The 21,883-nt window shown below is 39.7% G+C and overlaps 2 protein-coding genes across 3 annotated transcripts; one reads left to right on the forward strand and one right to left on the reverse strand.

Annotated features, from left to right (window-relative positions):
* Positions 1 to 9,106: 9,106 nt before the first annotated feature.
* LOC112274745 (uncharacterized protein At5g41620) lies at positions 9,107 to 11,610 on the forward strand. 2 transcript variants are annotated; one of them, XM_024504458.3, is made up of 4 exons: positions 9,107 to 10,037; positions 10,155 to 10,238; positions 10,413 to 11,370; positions 11,532 to 11,610. In XM_024504458.3, exons 1-4 carry the CDS (start codon positions 9,645 to 9,647, stop codon positions 11,534 to 11,536), a joined length of 1,440 nt encoding a protein of 479 aa, XP_024360226.1. In that variant the 5' UTR covers positions 9,107 to 9,644; the 3' UTR covers positions 11,537 to 11,610. The 2 variants fall into 2 exon arrangements, with proteins under 2 accessions (XP_024360226.1, XP_024360225.1); XM_024504457.2 differs by having other exon boundaries at positions 9,126 to 10,037; positions 10,413 to 11,610.
* A 214-nt stretch (positions 11,611 to 11,824) lies between these two features.
* On the reverse strand, positions 11,825 to 21,196 carry LOC112274743 (uncharacterized). The gene is made up of 20 exons (XM_024504456.3): positions 20,099 to 21,196; positions 19,311 to 19,496; positions 18,996 to 19,109; positions 18,719 to 18,805; positions 18,364 to 18,495; positions 17,973 to 18,027; positions 17,719 to 17,764; positions 17,319 to 17,537; positions 16,809 to 16,906; positions 16,491 to 16,556; positions 16,060 to 16,199; positions 15,464 to 15,641; positions 15,146 to 15,239; positions 14,649 to 14,953; positions 14,209 to 14,417; positions 13,820 to 13,951; positions 13,474 to 13,685; positions 12,929 to 13,147; positions 12,551 to 12,671; positions 11,825 to 12,429 (listed from the first exon to the last, which is right to left on the reverse strand). Exons 1-20 carry the CDS (start codon positions 21,056 to 21,058, stop codon positions 12,133 to 12,135), a joined length of 3,870 nt encoding a protein of 1,289 aa, XP_024360224.1. The 5' UTR covers positions 21,059 to 21,196; the 3' UTR covers positions 11,825 to 12,132.
* Positions 21,197 to 21,883: the final 687 nt, after the last annotated feature.

A 21,883-nucleotide genomic window follows, 5' to 3' on the forward strand; every position in this document is an offset into this window, starting at 1 on the left:
ATTAGAAATAGGAGCAAATGACAACCTCTACTCAATAGCTTTTTATTCCAAGAAATTTTTAGTAGCCAAGATCTATAACAAGATTAATAAAAATGAGCTTCTTGTAATTATGGATTCATTTCAATAATGACATTATTATTTAGAAGGTGCTTCTAATCTAATAATCTTTTATCTTCTACCAAAACAAAGAGATGCAACTTTCGATTGAAAAAAAAAATAATCTTCTTGAGCTAAATAATTTCATCTTTGAGCAATGAAATCAACATTAACTATTGATTTAATCTTTTTCATATAATTTTAATTAAATATATCATCTAACCCTCTTATTCATGATATTAAGAATAATAATTTTAAATCTTATGATACTTTTAAATTTAAGTTTTTGAATAATCTAATATATTTTAAAAAGTGCTTATATGTTCCAAAAGACAAAGCATAATTATATGTTCATTAAGCTCATCACATCTTTTCAACAAGGCATTTTGGATACAATAAGATTTTGGAGCTAGTATCTAAAGATTTTTTGTGGTCTCAAGTATAGAAGGCAGTTAAAGTCTTTATACAATGATGTGATTTTCATCAAAATTATAAACTCTTCATCATCAACTTTATGGACTTTTTTAGCCATTATATATACAAAAACAACCATGGTCTTTTGTTTCCATGGATTTTATTATGGATCTTTCAATCTTAGATTCTTTTGACTCTATATTTATAATAGTATATTTTTTCACCAAGATGGCACATTTTGTACCATGTATATAATCTATTACATATGAAGAAAAAATTAAGCTCATTTTTGACAATATTTAATATAATTATAAATTTCCAAGAGATATTATATTAGATAAAAGAACTCAATTTGTATCAAGTTTTTGAAGAACTCTTTTTAAGGTTCTAAAAAAGAATATAAAATTAACTTTGGTTTTTTATTTTTAAACTAATAGAAATATTAAATAGATGAATCAAATTTTGAAGTAATATTTGAGATGTACTATCAATTACCATCAAATAATTAAACACCTTAATATTTAAAAGCTTGTCAAGGAATTAACATTAAGTGATTCTTAAATAAGAAATTTTACTTCAAAATTTATTAATCTAAGAGATATTTTAAAGAAAATATAAAGACCTCAAATAATGAACCAATTCACAATTGATAGTATATTCTAAATATATAAAGTATGTGCACAAAATCTTATCAAGGCTTTAAAAAAAACTAACAAGTTTTACATCTACGACTCAAAAAAAAAAGTAAGCTCACATAACAATTTATGATATTTAAATCAAAATATTTAATATATGCATAATAATAAAATTTTCATATTAATCCAATAAATAAATCCACAATACAACTTGATCTCAAGTATTAGAGCTTCTAAATGCCATAAAAATTGTTGATGCTCGAAACCAAATTTCAAAAGTTTTTGGAGCCATTGTTCATTTCTTGCCTATTCACTTTTTCAACCTTGTTATTTATTTTTTAATTCTAATCTTTTATGATTAGAATTATTAAATTAAGCCAAAAAAAAATTTATACTAATAGAAGTACTTGACATTTTATTACTTAACTATATCAAATTGATTCATTTCTTCATAAAGGCCCCTAAGGTGGTAAAAACTTAATTTTACTAAAGTCTTGAAATTTTCTCTAAAAATTCCTAAAGGTTCTAAATAAATTCTAAAAATTCTTCTAATATTTTTATAATATTAATATCAAATTAAAATCATATTTTCTTATTTTCTTATTTTTTATAATAATAAAATAAATTTAAATCAACTAAAAATAGTATTTCTAATATAAATAATTTAAAAGACATGAAGTTCTTTTTCATGCTTTTTATAATTATTAACTAATATTTATAGATTTTTAATAAGTAATAAATATAGATAGAAGGAAAATATAGAAATTGGTCTTAATAACTAATTTTTAATATTTAAAAATAATAAATAATAAACCAACTAAGATAATTGCCTCCAAAACTTATTAAGATTCTATTTTTATAAAAAAATCTTATAAGACTCTTGTATCCTATAAATATTATTAAATTCTAATAAATAATTATATCATTTAAAAGACTCTTTGATTTTAATATTTTTATATTTAAATAACTAAAATCTATATTTTTAACAATTCCATCAATTAAAATCTATTGATGGGACTCACCATCTTAATTGTAAATGTTTGCTTCTAAAAATAAGATACAAACCTTTGTAATATATCTATGAAATATTAGAAGTTGTCAAATGCTAATAAGAGCATAAGAAATTTCTAATGTAACAAATATTAATGCAAAAAATCTTAAGAATATTCTATTTATTAATCAATATTAAGCAAAATCTAAACCTAACAAGTTTTAATTAAATTCTAAAATCTTCAATCTATAAAAATTCACAAAATACTTTCACAAAAATCTTTATTATAATTATAAAAAAATTCACTACTTCCAAATCTCAATTCCAAATGAATAAAATAAATCCATAATATAGTTAACAAATTTTAATCTTGCAAACCCTAAAAAAATCTATTTTTTATTAATTATATTATAATATTATTATTATTAAATTATATAAGAAAATATAACCACAATTACAAACTAAATCACATTTCTAACTTATACACAATATAATCAAATATTCAATACTTTCTTTTTGCTTTTGATACATTCAACCACTTATCAAATACTGTACCTTATGTCCCTTGCTTGAAGGCTCTTTAGGCCAATAACCACTCCAATCTCTTCAATATGCAATCTTAATTTGCAATCTTTAGCTTTGGAACCAAACATTTAAGCAACTTTTGTAACACAAATATTTGCAAATACAATCCAATTGTTGATCTCTGATAATTACTCCTCCAAAATGAAAACTACTCCTCCAAAGAAAGCTCATCCAAATTGCCCAAATAGACCACAGGTTACTTCAGATGTTACCAAAAATTTGTCTTTGCTCCGATTTTGATGTCCATAAGCTTGTATAGGAGCTACCATCAAGCGGCTCCTAGCTAGGGGATTCCAACCCAAAATTTGTTAATTTAAGAGAATAATTGAAGACAATCCAAAGCCCTCCAACCATGAGTAGACTCACAACCGATGATGTTTTCTAATTGTATTGAGCATGCGCACAGACCCCTAACGAGGCTCTAGAGAACAACTAGCGACATCCACAACCAAGACGCAGAAGGCAATAAGCTCATGCAGCATTTCACGATATTCAAATCACAATATTTAACTTGTGCATAATATAGTATACATTCAACGCTAATCTAACGAGTGCATCTGTAGTACAACTAGAATCATGAGTGTTAGGGCTTTTGAACGACACAAGAACCACTGCTGCTGCTCCAAATTAAATCTCAAAAGATTCTGGAGCCATTGCTCAGTCCTCGCCTATCCACTTGCTTAACCTTGTGATCTACTTTTCTGTACTAATCTTGCGCCAAAAAAAAGGTCCAAAACTAATTTTGATAGACACCCTTCGCTCTCCTCTTCTTCCAAAATCTACTTCCTCTCCGCCTTCTCTCAAAAACATACCTCCTATCAGTAAAGCTCCTTATTGCTCCTGCAATGGATTTATACACCCTGTAGTGGATGGCAATGTCGACACCCCTGCAATCGCGCTGCACCGTTTGTCGCTCTCCTTTCATCATCAATACCCCTCACGGACCTCGTTGTTGGGCTGCGCTGTCGAGCTCCATCGTCCACCGCTCTACTGTGGCATCGATATCCCATGACAGACGTGGTTGTCGTGCTTAGTTGTCAAGCTGCATCGTCCAACTCTCTTCTGAATCATTCATACCCCTCACAGACCTTGTTGTCTTGCTTAGCTTGTTGTACTAAGGTGTGTTCTCTGTTACTGTTCTGACTCTATCTCTTTGTTGAGCATTTTACTTTGTAGATTTTGTCTTGTTAGCATCTTTATTTCTTGTGTTAGCTCAGCTCTGAGGCTCATTATTTGCTATCATGGCCTTCCTTGGAGTGTTATAAGCTTTAATTCTGGACCCTTCGCGACCACCACGTCCGAAACTTCGGGCAGTTTGGAATCCTTCTCCACAACCGTAACAAGAACTCATACTCAATTTGCAAATTGCGGCCATATGGGGTCCGTAACAGGCTCCTCGTCGTCTGCATCACCTTCGGCACTTATGATTTCGTGGTGGGCAAGAGGGAGAGTGCGCAACAGGTTGACAACAAGAATACAAGTGACACCCTGAAGTACATTCTCTGTGAATTTTCCCATCCCAAACATCACAAAATCAACCAACTTCAAAAGTGACCGACTCTATTTATTTTTCCTTTTCTTTCAGATTCTTCGATGGATATGTCAAGTCCAATGTATGGCAGCAGAGGAGTAATGTGAATTACAACAAATAGTTGGACGAGATTAGTAGTATTTCTTAAAAAAACATGTGACATTTAGTTGCCCATTTCCTCGCCACATCCAGAAGCTCCTTCGCTCTCCAACACTTGTGACAATGTTTTGTGGGGCATTCAATGATGATAACCATATGTCTTGATTCTTGCCTCCAGAATTGTCATACCAACTACATTCTTAAAGAAAATTGAGAGGAAGATTTTTTGCACACTTTCATCCATGACTTTCCTATGACAGCATAATGCATGAGAAGGGGTGCAAACAATAACCATTTTTCGTCTTCATTGAGCCACAACAAACTAAACCCATGACCTAACATTTTGCAATGTCGTTTATAAGGCTTGTATCTCCTCAAACAAGATTAGAAAAATACACTTTAATACAACCTAAAAGAACTAACAAATTGAACTATGTAAAAATTAAGAGAGTTGATTTCCTAAAATGATCAAGCTCCACTATCTACAAATTTTCAAAATTTATATTCAAATTCTACAACTGGCACATGTGTTACTTTTGTTAGATTATGTATATAGTTATAGGTAGAATTGATGGCTTTGAAGCTAGGAAAATGTTTGCATTTGGCAACACTCAAAATAGAAGCATTTCAAATAACTAGACTTGATTTGTATAGGATGTGATGTTCTCTTCCAACCCTCTATTTAATACCTTCATCTTTAGTCATGGGATATCTCTTATTGCAAGCAAATTTTACATATCCTTTTATTCTACCATGCACTTGTAATATATTATGCATTGATATTATGTATTATGTGTTTTTTACTATTGACAAGGCTTATGGCTTTTTGAATGTGTGCAGTCATACTTCATCACAATAATATTCCTAAAATATCACAAGAGGTAACTCCTCATACAAAAAAGATGATGGAGGGATATTGTCAAGTTGAAACTATTGAAGACCATTAAAGCAACAGAATTGCAATGTAGATGTCAACCTTCTTTCCAACTCAAGTCTAAAAGTGGGCTTTTAGAATCACAAGATGAATATTTTGCACACAAGCATCAATAGGTATGAAATAACATTGACTTTTATTTACTTGGTTACTTTAGACCTTATATTGAGTTGGTTGTAGTATTTTTATATATAAATTTTTTTATATAAAATATTTAGTCTACATTTTCATAAAATTAAACATTTGAATTTTTTATTTTATATTTTTTTGATAATTGATTTATTTTTATATGTAATATTTTTACTATTTAAACTTCACTAATGTTCTCTTTTTTTTCTTTTTTAAACTTATTTCAAAAAATATGTATTTTAAAAAATACCACATTAAACATAATAGTAAGAATAAATATTAATAATCAAAAATATAAATTTAAAAATAAGAAGAAATAAACTATTTTTATACTATCACTTCTTTAATAAATAAAAATATTAATTTAATGGAAATAAAATAATTTTTAAATATTATTATTAAAAATTATAAAATAAAATAAAATAAAATTTTGATCCATTATTTTTTCTTTATAAATAACACTTTTAAAAAGAAATAATTTATTTATTGAGAATTTAAATTCTTTGCTATTATATTTTATAAAATATCCAAATATACTCTTAAAATATGAAATATTCTTAATAAACATGCCATTATTTATTATTTTATATTTATATATATATATATATTAATGACCTAATAATTTTTTGTTTTAAACATATTTCTAAAAGATTATTAATTATATCTAATTTATTGCAACACCAAAAGTTAGAATATAAAATGATGTTTTTAATTATATTTACTTCTTTGTACAGTACTTGAAATTACAAAAGTATTGTCTTTTTGAAGAATTCCATGCTTACTTTCATTTAAATAGGTGCTTTTTTAAAATAATTGACAAATAAATGAATCCATTGATGATTGAATATATATATATATATATATATAAAAGAAGTTGTTAAAGCTACACCCCACATTACCATCTCATGATCAATACCATCCATCCATGTCTCCCTTTCCCAACTCCCATGCCTTGTTCTCAATCTCCATTCTTTATTCCCTATCCTCCAAAATTAATCATCACATGGTTTGGGGGTGTGACTTTAACAACATTAAGGTGTGGCTTTAACAACTCCTTATATTTATGTACACATATATAATCACATTTAAATGAGTTACGTAATGTATAGGGAGCATTAAATATATTGCATTGAATGTCGATCAAGCCCGCTTGGAGTCTACCTTATCCACAATTCAAAATCCACAATGCAAGCAATCCATGGAATAAGTATGGCAAGCACAACAATGTTTAATTAGATATATTAGGAAAAACTTGATACAAATATAAACATATATTCACAAATTCCATTGATAAGGTGATCAGAACCAATACCACACAAAACTCCCCATTTCAATCCAAAACATGAGTTATAAAATGAGAAATAGATTGCAAGATGAGAAGCAAAATATAAACCACAGAAACACTCCCAAAGCAGCAACCAAAGGTGCAACCTTTGCACAAGCCCTAATTGACCCACATGAAGAGCGCTTCCCGAAACTCCCAATCCATTCTTGCGGGGTGGGTTACAAGACGGCGGTTGTGGTTGTTGTACACATCCCGCTCCTATTCCCCGAAGCTATGGCTGCGTCGCTTGGCCAGGCTCGAGGGGATATGGGAAACTATTTCGAGGAGGACAACTTGACCTGTTTAGCAAATCTATTGCTGAAGGAAGGCTCTCCAAGCGTAGCTGAAAATTCGCCGGCAGCGAACGACGAACGAGGCGTGTAAACGCAGCTCGGGAAATCAACGGCTTCGGCGCATGAAACACCGCGACGATGACATCGTAGCACACCACCAGGAAGTGGCGACCACGATGCTGCAGCAGCAGCATAGGCCACCCGCTTCTGTGACGAGATCGATGGTAGCGCAGGGATCGATCGAATGGCGCGACAGAGTACGGTGACACGGGTAGTAGAGCCAGCGAGACCTGAGGACGTCATTGAATCGTCGAGGCGGGACCCGATTTTCGGCGAGGGACTTCGTCATTGCTGGCGTGCCCGGGAGCTCCACCCGAAATCCAGCACAGAAGCGTTCTGCGCTGGGTTGGGAATAGCCCCGGCACATCGAACTCGGAGTTTGGGGACCAGATCGCAGTGCCGGTGCCTTTTGCCGGTTCCATCACGCTTTTGATATGGGTGCTTTGACTGCACGCCTCGAACCAGTCGTGCCCACTTTCTGACTGTTTCTGTGCCCTCAAATTCTAGATCTCGAGATATTTTTGCCGTGCATATCTACCGCGCGGATTTGGCTTCGAATCCCCCTCCTCTCTGGACCTGAAACATGCGCTCATTGGCCCAGTTTCTGTGAAGCCACACTGGTGATTGGGATTCAATGGCGCATCACAAGGTGCGCCGTTGCCATGGTGTCACGTAGAATGAATGCAGCGTCACGTTTACAAGTCCAATTTTCCCGTTTCTTCCACCTTCGTGACTGATTTCACCACATGTCAATTTTACGGATCATTTTCAAAGTCTGTATTTTTTTCTTACTTGCCCGTTAATCTGGCTCTTTGAATATAAATTAGTAGTTGAAGTCTCTATCATTGTTTTCAACACAAGGTAAAAAATTAAAAATTGGGATACGACAAGCCGCACCTCTGTTCACCAAACAAACAGAGTGTTTATCAGAGAGAGATTTGTGTCTAATCTAATTACAATGGTGCAGGCTGGCTGTGCGAATCTCGTCTTTCTGAAGGTAATCGAAGGAATTTTACATCATCACAAACTACTTTGGTTTAAGGTCGTCATATTGAGCGAACCTCCAACAACGGGAAGCAAATTGAACTATTCCAACTTTCGTAGCAAATCGGATATTAGTTCATGACTTCTAGCTATTGTCACATCAAACGAGCATCGGAATCTGTGAACTGTTTTGATGGTGATGAATTCCTCCGCACGAGAACTCATCTTTCCCCACGATTTCGAGCCTTCGCATCCAAAAGTAAGTCCCGATCGACTGAATTCGATCCTCTAGAGCTGAAGAAGGGTTTCAGCATCGTTCGCCGAACTGAAATAGCCCACGCTCATCACTTGGTTGCATTAGGACGAGGGTGGGTGAGCCAAAAGATCACTTGCGAGTGGTCTCCAGCTTCAGTAATTTGCCGCTATGGAGTAAGACGCTGTCGGCACGTCCACCACCTTCGACACTTTCGATCCGCCAACATACCAACCCCTCCCCTGACCTGTAGAATTCCACGAGCAATGCCGTCTCCGACACATCACTAGCTTGGAGTAGATAGAACAGATTCCTGGCTCTTGCAGTTCGCTCGCGAGCTTCCAGGAGGCGAAGCAACCAAAGAATTAGAGCGAACTTAGATTCTCTCACCATATGCAGCATCTCTCCCCGCAATTCCAGATTCTTCGCAATTCCTTGCGGCCTGATTGCGTATGAAGAAACTAGGTGCTCCTCGTCTCACATGCACAGGAGCTGCATGCGAGCTCACTCTCTCAGGCTCGTCGCTGAGGGGTGCATGAGTTCTCACTGCCGTAATTCGACCCGGTCTGCGGCAATTTGTGGGCGCTTTTAGCGTGCGCGAAAGGGTAGACTCTATGGTGATACCAGAAATTGGATGGCACAGGAGTACTGTGGAGATTGGACTTGACTTTTGGTCTGTTTGCGCGTGCACGAAAGAGAGAGAGAGACACAACAGTCTGTTTGTGTATGTGATTTCTCAAGTACGCTGAGTGCTTTGCTGTGAATTTAGTTCGCGAGACAGGAGTTAGAGGTGGCATGAATTGGCTATGAATTGGCCATAAATTGCTTCCAGTCTCGAATTTGAGTTTTGAGTGAAGAGGGGAGTGGAGAGTTCGCTTGTAGAAAATAGGAGAGCTTGGCGCATTCAGACTTGCTCGTGTACTGCACCTACACGTCAAAGAGAAACCCTGTCGAAGTAGGATCTGGGCGGGGCACCGCGGTTATCATTACACTGTCTATGCAGCTTGTAGACGGCGAGGAGTCTGATAGAAGTCCATGATTCGAACCTTAGGGAGTTGCCCTGTTGAAGCGTAGGGGAAATCGTGAGCTGAAACAAGCGCAAATCTCAGAAGAAGGGTCTCAAGCGGAGTGGAATTAGGCTGTTATGCTACGAGGTAGAATTTGGAGCACGAGTTGATTGTGCTAAGACCAACTATGTATGATGCAGTCGGCAATTGGAATGAAGTTCGAGCAAGCATGGGTGAATTCGCCGAAAGATCTGAACAGAGTTGTCGAGGATGAGAGTGTGAGAAAGCAGCGAGAGTGAGTGACCCAGGATGCAGGGGATGAACAGGCACCGCATCGAGATGTCTTTGCCATCACTGCACGGAATGCACGCGAGGGGAGTCATTATGGGCAGACGAGCTGCTCCTGCAACCCCCGTGTCCAAGTGGAAGGTATTCAACCATCAGTTGTACGATGCCATACCCTCCACAACGAGCATGGTTGGCGGCAACCAAACAACCGCTTCGGCGCGAAAGCTTGCAGCCTCGTTGTGGAGGGTCGAAGATCTTCCTCTCTCAGCTCATCTTCCTGCGTGTCACAACAGCCCCAATTTGATCCCCTGTTCCTCGCCTTCGCAACGAGGCATCATTGACAGCCCGTTCTCGCAGCCTGACTATGTGCTCACCCCAGAGACCTGCAGGACCCGCAATCCTCACCTCGGAAAGGTTTATTGCAAACCAATGCATCTGCGGCCGTCAATGTGATTCATTGAAGTTTGACTGAGGGATCCCACTGTCTTGATTATAAATTTTTCATTGATATCGTTAGTTTTCCTGCAACAGACCAGCACAAACGGGAGCCTTCAGAGGTTGCTGCAGACGATTAATTTGGAACCTGACGGCTCGACTGCTCACGATTCCATTTCTGTAATGTCCTTTGAGGACTATTTTGTAATTCGGTGAAATAATTAGTTACGCAATCCGATTTAGTGGCCGATTTTGAAATCACTTGCATCTATCTAGCCCTAGTACTCTAGGAACCTCTTACGGGAATGGGAATTTATGGGAGCTCTGAACTTTGAGGGTTGGTTTGGCAAACAGGTTGAGAAGCGGAAACAATTACCTTGTCGTCTATTCGCTAGTCCTCGGAAGGGCGACGGTGAAATCGGGCTTAACGTGACTGGCACCATGTCACAGGAACTTCTGAGAATTTTCAATCAGATACGCCTGCTGGAGGAGCACCACAACTCCAGCCTCCATCTGACGAACGCATTGCAGAGGGAGCTGATGAGAACTCACGCTCGGGTGAGGGAGCTCGAGAAGCCTCACAGGATGGCGCGACGAGAGACACAACGAGAGATTGAAGATCTCAAGAGGAAGATTTCGGACGCAAAGCTAGGCTGGAAAACGAAAGAGAAGGAGAGGATCAAAGATGCGGTGCTGTCTGTGAAGAAGGAATTGGAGGAAGAGCGTCGGGCGAGGCTGAAGCTTCAAAGCGCCAACCGCAGACTAACGAACGAGCTCATGGAGGCCCAAGCGGTGACCTCCAAAGCTCTCCAAGAGTTTGAGAGTGAACGCAAGGCCCGGCTGATCATAGAAGAGGTCTGCAACGAGTTAGCCCAGAAGAGTGAAGATGAGAAGCTGGAGCTGGAAAAAATAAAGCGTGAGACGCAACAAGTACGCGAAGCTCTTGAAGAGGAGCGGTGCATGCTGCAGATGGCTGAGGTCTGGCGGGAGGAGCGTGTTCAGATGAAGCTCGGGGAAGCAAAAGTGGCCTTGGAAGAAAAGAGTGCCGCCCTGAATGTCATGCAGACCAAGCTAGAATCTTTCCTGAGAGCCACGCGAGATGCCAACAGATACGCCACCTTGAGAGATGCCCAAGTTTTGCACAATATCGTCAGCACCTTTCACCCTAACGACTCGAACTCCACCTTTCCTCCAAACCCTTGCATCTCTTCCCTCCATCCCAGGTCCGAATACATGCAAGCTGCCTCTCTTGTAGAAGAGCCAAGCCAGGAGGAACGCAAGCCAGGACTTGATCTGTTTCATTACTCGGAAGGTATACCAGATACAGAATATGCAATTGTTACAACTGTCTAGATTAAGAGGACGAAGATGCAAGATATAAATGAACGGTTAGCTTGTACGGATACCTTAGTGATATAATGTAACTACGGAGAGCTTGAGAGATTCTAACCTTATATCAGGCACGTTGTTCAGCTTGAAGGGCTGCCAAGCATTTCTGCGGCTGCTACTTAAAAAGGAGGCAATCACAATATGTTACACACCATATTTTCAACTGGGATCCTTGAGACTTCAAATATCAGGTAAAGAAAAAAAGACAATGATATGCATTTAATATCAAAAAATATTGAGGTAATATATAGTCAATGAGGTTCTGGGTATTTATTTCAAAAATATAAGAGCAGGATAGTCGATACAGTTGAAACCTGCAGACAGAGATCTTTCTCCGTGAAGTAGGTATGCACAACTGGTAAGGTAGACGGTCAAAATTTGATGAAATTTTCGTTTTTAGGAATCTGACTATGTGCATTGCAGCAAAGTGTTTACATTTATATACCAGTATGTAGGCAGAACCCTATCTCCCGAGTCTACTCAGGCCAGAATCTTGATTAATGGACCCTAAATCTTGACAGAATCTTGATCATGAATGTATATTACTCTTCATAATTCCTCATGCTTCCTCGCGAGGAGACTATCTACTAAGCATAGAGGTTTGTGAATGTGAATTCTGGAAACCGGGGGTTTCTATATTAAGGGACAAATGTTCCCTTCCCCTGAGAGAAATCCTCTCCCAATTCTAACGATTTGCGATGATTGCGGCAAGCAAAGTAACCGAAACTCCTATACCAGATAACCAACGCCGTATCTGCAAGGACCATGGCTGCTGCACATTCCTACTGACCTGTTTGAATGAATTGACTACCTCCATGAACTCCAGAAGCGAAGGTCTTGGTTTATTGACAAGCACTAATGGTGCCTGTCCACCCTCGATAGGAAAATCGACTTTGGGAGTTGAAGGTGCTGGTGGAGGAGCCATTGGCAACTCAATGACGGCTATGTCACTAAGTTCCCCCGCTCCAAAATTGTTAAACGACTGCAGGCACAAAACATTTTGCAAAAGAAAATAAATTTGCAACACGATATCAACATATTTACTTGCAAACAAGGAAATTCATACATGATGTGCCTAAACATAAATGAGAGTAGAGACAAACCTGTACTGCAACACGATATCTAGAAGCAGGTTGGAGCTTCATTGCCTTGTAGGATGTTGAGCCACCCACATGTACCTTTGCCAAAGGACCTCCTTGGCCATCATCCATCATAAGCATATAGCTGCACATGAAGTCAAAATAAGTAACAGCAATAAACTAAAAAGGAACAAGAGCAGGAGACTTAAAATAAATTGCAGCTAGAGATCTACCCACTAAACAAACCTAGTCAAACAATTCTTACATGGGAAATGAAGTTTATAACTGTGTCTTCCATGGATGATTACATGACATTATCCAAAATACACACCCAATCACAAAAACACAATCTCGATGCATTGCTGTTCAAACACAGTAAACATGGTCGACTTCACTCCTCACCTCCTAACTGGATCGCCATTAGTCCGTGTAGGGGACGACCACTTTATGTGCACACTTGTGGGCGTGACTCTACTGAAAGTAGGCGGTGCTGGTGCTCCAGGGGCAGAAGGCAGGGTAGTGGCCTCCGTAACTAAACTTGGAGGAGACATACCTAACAAATTGTGGGCTATCACCCGAAAAGTATACTTCTTTCCAGGCAACAAGTCTGAGACTTCATGTCTGTTACAAAAAAAACATATACATCAGCTTCTCCAGTTTGCTGGTTTAAATCCAACACATACAAATTTGAAACAAAAAAGTAAAAAGTAAAAAAGAGCTGCAACAGTTTACCACTATCGCATCCAAAACCACGAGGAAAAGGCTATTCCAATCCTATTTTTGTGACAAAATTGTTTATAGATAATATGTCCCAGTAGAGCCGTGAACGTCACTGTGATCAGGAGGGTCACCAAGTGAAATACAAGTCAACACACAGGTAGCTAAGAGCTATAAAAGCAGGTCTTAAAGCAAAAGTAGACCCAAAGTAGAAGAGAACAAAAGTATACCGTAGACCGCTTCCATCATAAACTGGATTCCACACAGACGTTTGTAGGACAATAGCTTCTTTCTTGGTCATTTTTTTCTTAGAAGACTTCTTTTGGTTACTAAGAACCTGACTGCTCCGCTCCTTGGGCAACATTCCTTCCCCATCGAATTCCACTTTTAGCATTTCAAGGGTAAACCGAAACACAGGAGAGCCATTGTCTTGTTCTGGAACCTGAAGACAAAAGTTACGGCCGATGTCAGGAATGCAATGAGTGTTGAGTACTAAACCAAAATTCATTCATATGCATCATGGAGCAACTGCAAAAATTCTTAAGCTAATAACAACCAAGCGGCAAGATGACTGACCTCCCATCTTATGGTCAACGACGATGATGTTTCCTCAATGACTACTGGAGGACAAGGAGCACATGGAGCTGCCGGGGACGTCATCATGATAGAAAAAGCACTGAATTCACTCAGCCCTGCGGCATTTCGCGCCTGCATTAATAAAACCATCCGTTCAATAGCGAACTCAACCATTAAAATTGTGATGAAAAGCGGTTTACATATGTCTATGTATCCAAAACTGCAATGAAGAGATAGTCAATATTTTTTAAGGTAAGCAATAAGGACCAAGGATCGAAGGCCCCCAACAGAGCAAATATTCCAAAGCACTTATCAAGCATTAGTTCGTTGAAAGAGAAGACTACGCCCAAACAATAAACGAATTCAACTTTTCTGTCGTAATGGAATACCTGTAATCGAAAAGCATAACTTGTGTGTGGTTGGAGCTTGTTGACAGTATACGCTGTGCTTGGACCACTGTAGGCGTCACACAGAGCTACATTACTACGGGCTCCATTTATAATTAAACCTAGGTCAAAAGGCCGGAATAAAGTGACTTGTCCGTCGACACTCCTTTTGTACTGAACGCCATGCACATCATGCTCATCTTCGCTAGTACCTGAACGTAGTTTTCACGTTAGAGTTGCGGACTCGAAAAGAACCAAGAACGCGTCCAAAAAATTAAATTAACATAGTTTGAAGCCCTCAATAACAGTTTCCTGAGAACGACAATTCAAAACATTGAAAACCCTCACGGTACGGAGGCTGCCAAAGAACATATAAAAACAACCAGAGCCTTACAGGACAGTTGCAAATCCTCCATGAGAACTGACAAAGCATTAAAAATCACCTGCATAACTAGGTGAAGTCCTATTCTTTTGCGAAGACTTTTCGCTTTCCCAGGTGCTGGTACCTCGACTTGAGTCTGAAGACGTACTATGAGATGGGGAGTGTGGTGGACCGTCTGAAAATGGGCTGAAAGAATCACTATGAACCCTCTGGTTCGCTAAGCTTGAAATATCTCCACCTTGGATATCGCAACCACTAGTAGTACTGTCATCACAACCAGATATACATTTTTCTCCATATCCGAGAACCACCATCTGAAGTGAATAGAGCTCTATCGGTGCCCCATTGCTACAGGGTGGAGACCACCTGCGGCGCAAAACATGAAATTTCCGTCAGAACTATGTTAATTTCTCGTGGAAAAAACGTTTCGAAGCGACCGGACTCTATATTCTGGAAATAGCAACATCATTTGATGAAGAGAAGCACAGTTACAGAAACTGACACAGAAATAAGTTGACAAACTCTTCTAGAATTGTGCACAATAAACACATAAGTTACCTCAAAGATATCGAATTTGCGGATGCCTTTCTCGCCGCGACTGGGGGCTCTGGTGCTGCTGGCGGACCAGAGAGCGTCGTCAACACACTTAACCCTGAATTGACCAGACAATTTTTCAGTAAATTGTACGAATACAAAATTATACTCATTCGATTATACAAAAGATGTGTTCAATTTCACTCAAATCGCTAACCATTCAATAATAGGTAATAGCAACTAAATTTTAGGACATAGAAGCATATCAAAATATAACCTTACACAAGTTAAACGTATAATGCTGAAGGAATTAACTTAAAATAGCCAATACGTGCAACATACCGCTATAGGGCCCAGCTCCAAGCTTATTGACTGCCTGGACCTGAAAGCAGTACGAAGCACCTGGTTCGAGCCCACTAATTTTGAACCGGCACTTCTCGGAACGATATACAGCTAGAACCCTGCTTTCTTCATCTTGTACACTTCCTATACTAGTAGCATCCTCTTTCCGAATGATTGCCTAGCCCAAGAAAAGACGAACACCAATGAAGCGAAAGATACAACATAGGAATTAACAACAATGATACCCATAGTTATAAAAATAAAAAATAAAAAATAAAAAAGCGAAATTTATATGCTCTTTGCACCGCCAGTCAAACATTCCACGTTTTGAAAGTCAGAGAAACAAGTAGAGTACCCACTTAAAGTACCAATTATTCACAGATTTACGACTTAATTTCTAATTTGGGCATATACCTAATCTTTAAGATACTGATCCGCTCAGTGCTATCCAATATTTTAAAAAGTAAAAATTCCAGACACTCAAAAAAATGACAAAGCAGATGCATCTCACATCTCTGTAATGCTTCGGTTATAATCGAAGAAATAAGGCTTGGCGCAACTATTTAACCGACACATCGAAAAAGAAGTATAAATACCTCCAAGCGATAGCAAACGATTTGAGATCCGCCGTCATGTACAGGAGGACACCACTCTAATACGATGCTACGGCTCCCAACATCGACTGCGACAGGATCTGATGGTGCCTCAGGTAGACCAGGTAACGTACCAAACCGAGCTGTGGAAGGTGCCAACGAATGTTTCTTAAATATAGCTTCAATCATCCTTCATTTTATAAAATAGATTACCAATATTGAAACTGCAGAATATGGTTCTGATATGAATGTAGTCGAAATTTAGTCCAACGAGAACAATTACAAAAGGTTTGTTTAAGGAGTTCAAACTTCAAGAGGATAGTTCGTCTGATTAATGATCAGAAAGTGATAAGCTGCACTCGTAAAACATAAAGAGTGCCAATTTACGAGATATTTCGTACAAATGCGGGAAAGTTGTGTCAGAGGAGGGTTACCTTCACTACACCACCCACTTTTACCCATCAAATTAACGGCTCGAACGCGCACACCAATGAGTTCACCTGGACATATAACAGCATTCAACAGTAAGCATGTAAATATATACGACAAAACCCAGAGCTAGATTGATACCAACTTCCACTTTGAACTCATACCATGAGTTTGATGGTGAGAAAGAGACGTCATTGTCATGAGCAGTTTAAAAAGTCAAGTAAAACACAAACGTCGTGCAAGATAGATATGACGAGTAAATCTTCATCGTTCAAAGAAAAACAGTTGACTCAACAGTAGGAAGTGCATGTAGTAAAAGGTACCAGGACAAAGTCCAGTCACAGTATAGGTAGTACAGCTTCCATAATACATCACTGCAGTCCAGTTGTTCCTCATAAATCTTTTCATCTCGACCTCGTATCTGTCGGCACATGCAAGCGCACTTATAAGTTACTTGCATCTTTGGAAAATCGCATTTTCAAAGTATGTCTCGAGAACCAGGTAATTCGAATTTTGTAACGACTGAACGCTAAATCCGACCTCAAAGAAAGTCTGTGATTAAGTATGCAAAACATCTTTTATTGGATTACAGTAACATGAATATCGAATAAAAGAAATACGACACACAAAAAATCTCTAAATAAAAACAGGAATATCATGTAATACTGCCGCATGGAATACCAAGGGTTTACGTCAACTGGTTTCAGCTCTGGAAGAGAGCACATGCAGCCCACCTCTAAGCTGGGAGCACTATATCCCTGAATGCAACGAAGAAATCTAACCACAATTTCGTTCATAAGCAAAATGAATTAGCAATAAAAATAAATACTCACGCTGTTATTGGACTTCCACCATCACGTTCAGAAGGGCCCCAGGATATAGTTATGCTTGTGGTACTGCGTTCTCTGATAGAAGGAGGAGCCGGAGGACTCGGGCTAGCAAAATTAGTAAGAAGCTCTCCTGGCCTACTGAACGGTCCTTTCCCTTTCTCATTGTGAGCCATCACTCGAACACGATACACATGTCCGCTTTTTAATCCTTCCATAGTGTAGCTGGTGCAAACATATTACAAACACAAATTATGTGGGAAGGGGTAATTGAAACACTTTAAGATGATTCTTGAAGTTATTTTTGAGCAGCCGAATACTGACACATCATTTCAAGGAAAGTAAAAGATCATTTGTTCTTAACCATCTAAAGAACACTCACAACCAGCTAGAAAACATAACTTACCACAGTTGCCGTCCAGTGTATGCAGTGACGAAAGGACCGCTATCACCTGAAAAGAGGACAGAACATCTAAATAAGTAAATGAATTAAGAAACCATAGAGAGCGAGAGAGAGAGAGAGAGAGCGAAGGAGGTGGAGGAACTTATTGATTTTAAAAGCTTTAAAATGAGGAAGAAGAAGAGAAGGTAGATATAAATACGCAACAGATGAAGAAAATGAAAAATAGTCTAATTCAGGCCTAAACCCAAATATCTTACCGTCATCATGTTCGAGTGTATATTCGGTGATGGGAGACCCAGAATTACTAGGCTCCTACAAAAGTGTGATGAAAAATCTTAAGAAACAAATAAGAAACAAAACCTAAGAAACAAACATGAAATCGATAATACTCCCCTACCAAGAAGGCGGGCACAGGGATGCATGCTGACATCACCGACTTGTGCGCAAAAAAGAAAAACTGATGGTAAGAAAACTTCTACAACATGTAATTATGCATGTAGCAAAAAAATAGAAACACAACAAGGACAACTTTAGTCGAAAAGAACATCAATTGTTGCAGCACTAAACAGAACAATTTTGAAAAACAACCCAAACCATCTGAACAATAGTAAATCTCATCTATGCAGGGTCCAAACACATAGAGTGAACCTGCCACTCGACAATCATTGAGGTAGCGGTTGCAGTCACAAGTGTAGGAGCTTCCGGCGCTGCTGGGACTGATGCGGCAGTTTGAAAAGAATACACTTTACTGAATTCACTGTGCCCAACAGAATTAACAGCCTGCACCACAGAAGTCACAACCGTCAGAAATTCATGTGTAAAAATGAGAAGTTGATCAATATCAAAGCCTGGATGACTCATAGAGAGGTACGTGTATCTCCAGAAAAGCAAACGAGATAAATCTAACAGCTCTACCAGATAAACGAGTTGCTGTACAATATGAGAGGTTTCAGCAGGTTGAGGCACAGAAGAACGAATGCATAGCGTAAAAGCACCAACTCACCAATACTCGAAATTTATACAATGTTCCTGGGAGCAACCGGGTGACCTTCACAGCTTCCTCCTTTCCATTGTATACACCCACAAATTCCTAATGAAAACGGTTCCACTTATTAAGGACTCGCTGACTATTTTTCTTAGGTATTACGTAGCCAGCCAAAGTCATAGGATTAAGAACGCAACTGCAAATTAACAGACACACCTACCTCTAATATTCAAATACAGGCTTAGTACAGATCATACTTGACTCCTACATGCACATTACAGAGACAGAAGCTTACATCCAAAGTGCTAGGATAAACACCATTAACAGAATCTTTCCCAGGCGGTGGATTCATCTCTACAACATATTCCAAAGGTAGCCCTCCAGTTTCTGTAGGCTTAGTCCATTTCACCTGATATCATTGCACATGTTCGCAAAATCAGGACAAACCTCCCTCAGAACTGGTTAACATGTCACGACATACAGGTAGCAGCACGCAAAGGGGAACCATGCTGCTGCATTAAATAGATATCCCGAAAACTATGGCCAGAATTCATCAAGGCGACTTGGAGTGGCTAGAAAACATAGAGCTCTTCAGTGAACAAACAGGTACCTTCAACGATGTGCGAGCTCTATTAACCAATACGAGCTCTAGCGGTGGAGAGGGTGCGGCTGGTTTTGTACAAAATATGGCAATATCCGATAACGAAGGCGAGGGCAATGTTGCAGAGGGCGAAACAACGATGGGAGTAACTCGTAGACGGAAGGAGTAAGAAGTTCCAGGTTTCAAGTCGTACACCTGCAACACAATCAATGTAAGTTCAGTCAATAACTAGCTCAAAAGAGCAAAAAATACGGTCAAAAAGTATGAAGTTCAAGATATATACAAATATGAAAATAGGTTCAATATTTCTATCACTCCGACCCTACATTACACTAATGCAGATTTGTAAATAAGAATAGATGACACAGATCTCAAATTCACGCACACAACATTTGACATTGAATGACGTAGCTAATTACAATGGAACCCTGCCGTGAAGCCGGCAGTAACAAAAACACATACGAGATGAGCATTTGTGACCTTGCCCAATACCCAAGACCAGCATACTTTCACTTACCCCAAGTACGAGAACGAAATCTATTATCTGAAGAACATTCTACAAGATCCTAACCTTTAAAAATTCTATAAATATGTGACATTTTACTTCACATTCACTCCATCAAGATTTAGATCAAGGCGAATAACCTACTTCATTGCACAGTTTAGCAGACTAAGTTCTATCTAAACGACGCAATCCGTGCCACACCTATTCTGTTACACAAAGAATTGGCGGCAACTCAGAAAATATTTAGTGGTCTGAAATTTGGTTAACAATAAAAATTGCGGGGATCACGCACCTTGTAACTTCTGTCGTCACCGCAAAATATAGACGTCCACTTGTGTCCGAGCTCCCTGCCAGTGGCAATAGAATTTCGGTCTTTCTTTTGCACCATCGAAACTTCACTGCACGCGTAATCTAGGTAATATGAGACCTCTTCCGGGCATCCTACCCACGACAGTGCAATGCTTCTTTCATCAGCTGATGTAACCACGGGAGGCAAAGGCCGGGGTCTACATTTCACTCGTAATTCTCCGTCTTCATTTACCGTGCTGGACTCGATGCGGCCGCAATCTTGGTCAGCGACTTCGCTGGCTACACTGCCAATATCAATGGATCTTTCATCCAGGGCTTTCGATTGGGCATCGCCACACATCGATCCGTTGACTTCCGGCACTAAGTTCGAATCCTCGGCGCCCGGTTCCACAGACTGAACTACCTCGCAGGCCGGGCGCTCCACATTCATAGCGCTTTCCCGACCTGATCTAAGAGATCTGTCAATGATTGCCCCGGATGCATTTAGCGACAAAGCGTCCGTCCTCACCATCTTATCAGCACTCCGGCCCTTTCCCTCTGCCTCCTGCTCTCCTGGGCTCATCTCTATCTCCTCAACTCCTCCAGACCTATTCATTCCACTACCGCGACAAGCTCCTCCATTCTCACTCTCACTCATCGCATTCTCCCTCTCCATATCCACTTCACCCCGCTCATCATCCTCTTCCCGCGCTCCTCCGTTACTCCTGGGAGTCTCCCCTCGCCCTCCCTTATCACTCTCTCCCACGTCCTCTTCTCTCTCCCTCCCGATCTCAATCCCATTCCCATTCCCATTCCCATCACTCACCCCGCCATTACCATTACTCCGCCCCGCATCCAACACCGCGGGAATACTCCCGAAACAGAACACACCACCACCAATCGCAATCACATTGCTCTCCCGTCGCGCCTCTTCCACCCCCTCTTCCTCCGGCAGCTGATTCATCCTCTTCACCCGCCGCTCCACACGCGCACCGCTCAACAACCGCAACCGCTCCTCCTCTTCCTCCTCCTCGTCTCATCCACTCCCTTCTGCCATAGACTAATGACCACCATAACAGCCCGTCGATCTCACTTTCGGAACACTCCACACTCCCCTCTTCCTCCTCCTCCTCCTTGCTCTTTCGCCCGCTCTCTCTCTCGTTTTGTCCTCCAAGAAACCTTAGGGTTGTTCCGATAGATAGCACACTAAAACATCAACTCTCTCACCTCTCCTAGCGATTGGAATTGCGATCCACCCCCTCTCTCTCTCAACTCAAGTATGTAATGCGACCTCGACGGGGTTCGTTGGAAGAATCGACAGCTGCCTGGCGATGGCGCCTAACTTAAGCGGAAGGCAGCTGCACAGAAAGAAAGAACGAAAGAAAGAACGAACGAACGAAAGAAAGAAAGAACGAACGAACGAAAGAAAGAAAGAACGAACGAACGAAAGAAAGAGAGACGAATGAGGACTCCAGTGTGGAGGGCGGGCAGGAGGACAGACAGACTTAGAGCGAGAAAGTACATATTCCGAGAAAACTGAATATTATGATTGAGTGTGGCTTAATTTAGACTTCTGAGAACAGGTGCTCATTGGTTCACGGCAGGAGACAAGGCGGGGAGGGGATTTGAGACCTTGTGATGAGGTGGCAGCTGGCTACCTACTCCGATCTGAGCTGGCACAGAGGGTCCAACGTGGACCTGAGCGATCCTCAGGACTCGGGATGGTCTAAGCCAGGCTGGGGTTCGCGCGGCTATGGGTTCTCCAAATCGTCCGCTGCACGTCCACCGT

This window comes from Physcomitrium patens, chromosome 22 (genome assembly GCF_059467195.1).
Source record: "Physcomitrium patens ecotype Gransden chromosome 22, ASM5946719v1, whole genome shotgun sequence".
Lineage (NCBI taxonomy): Eukaryota > Viridiplantae > Streptophyta > Bryopsida > Funariales > Funariaceae > Physcomitrium > Physcomitrium patens.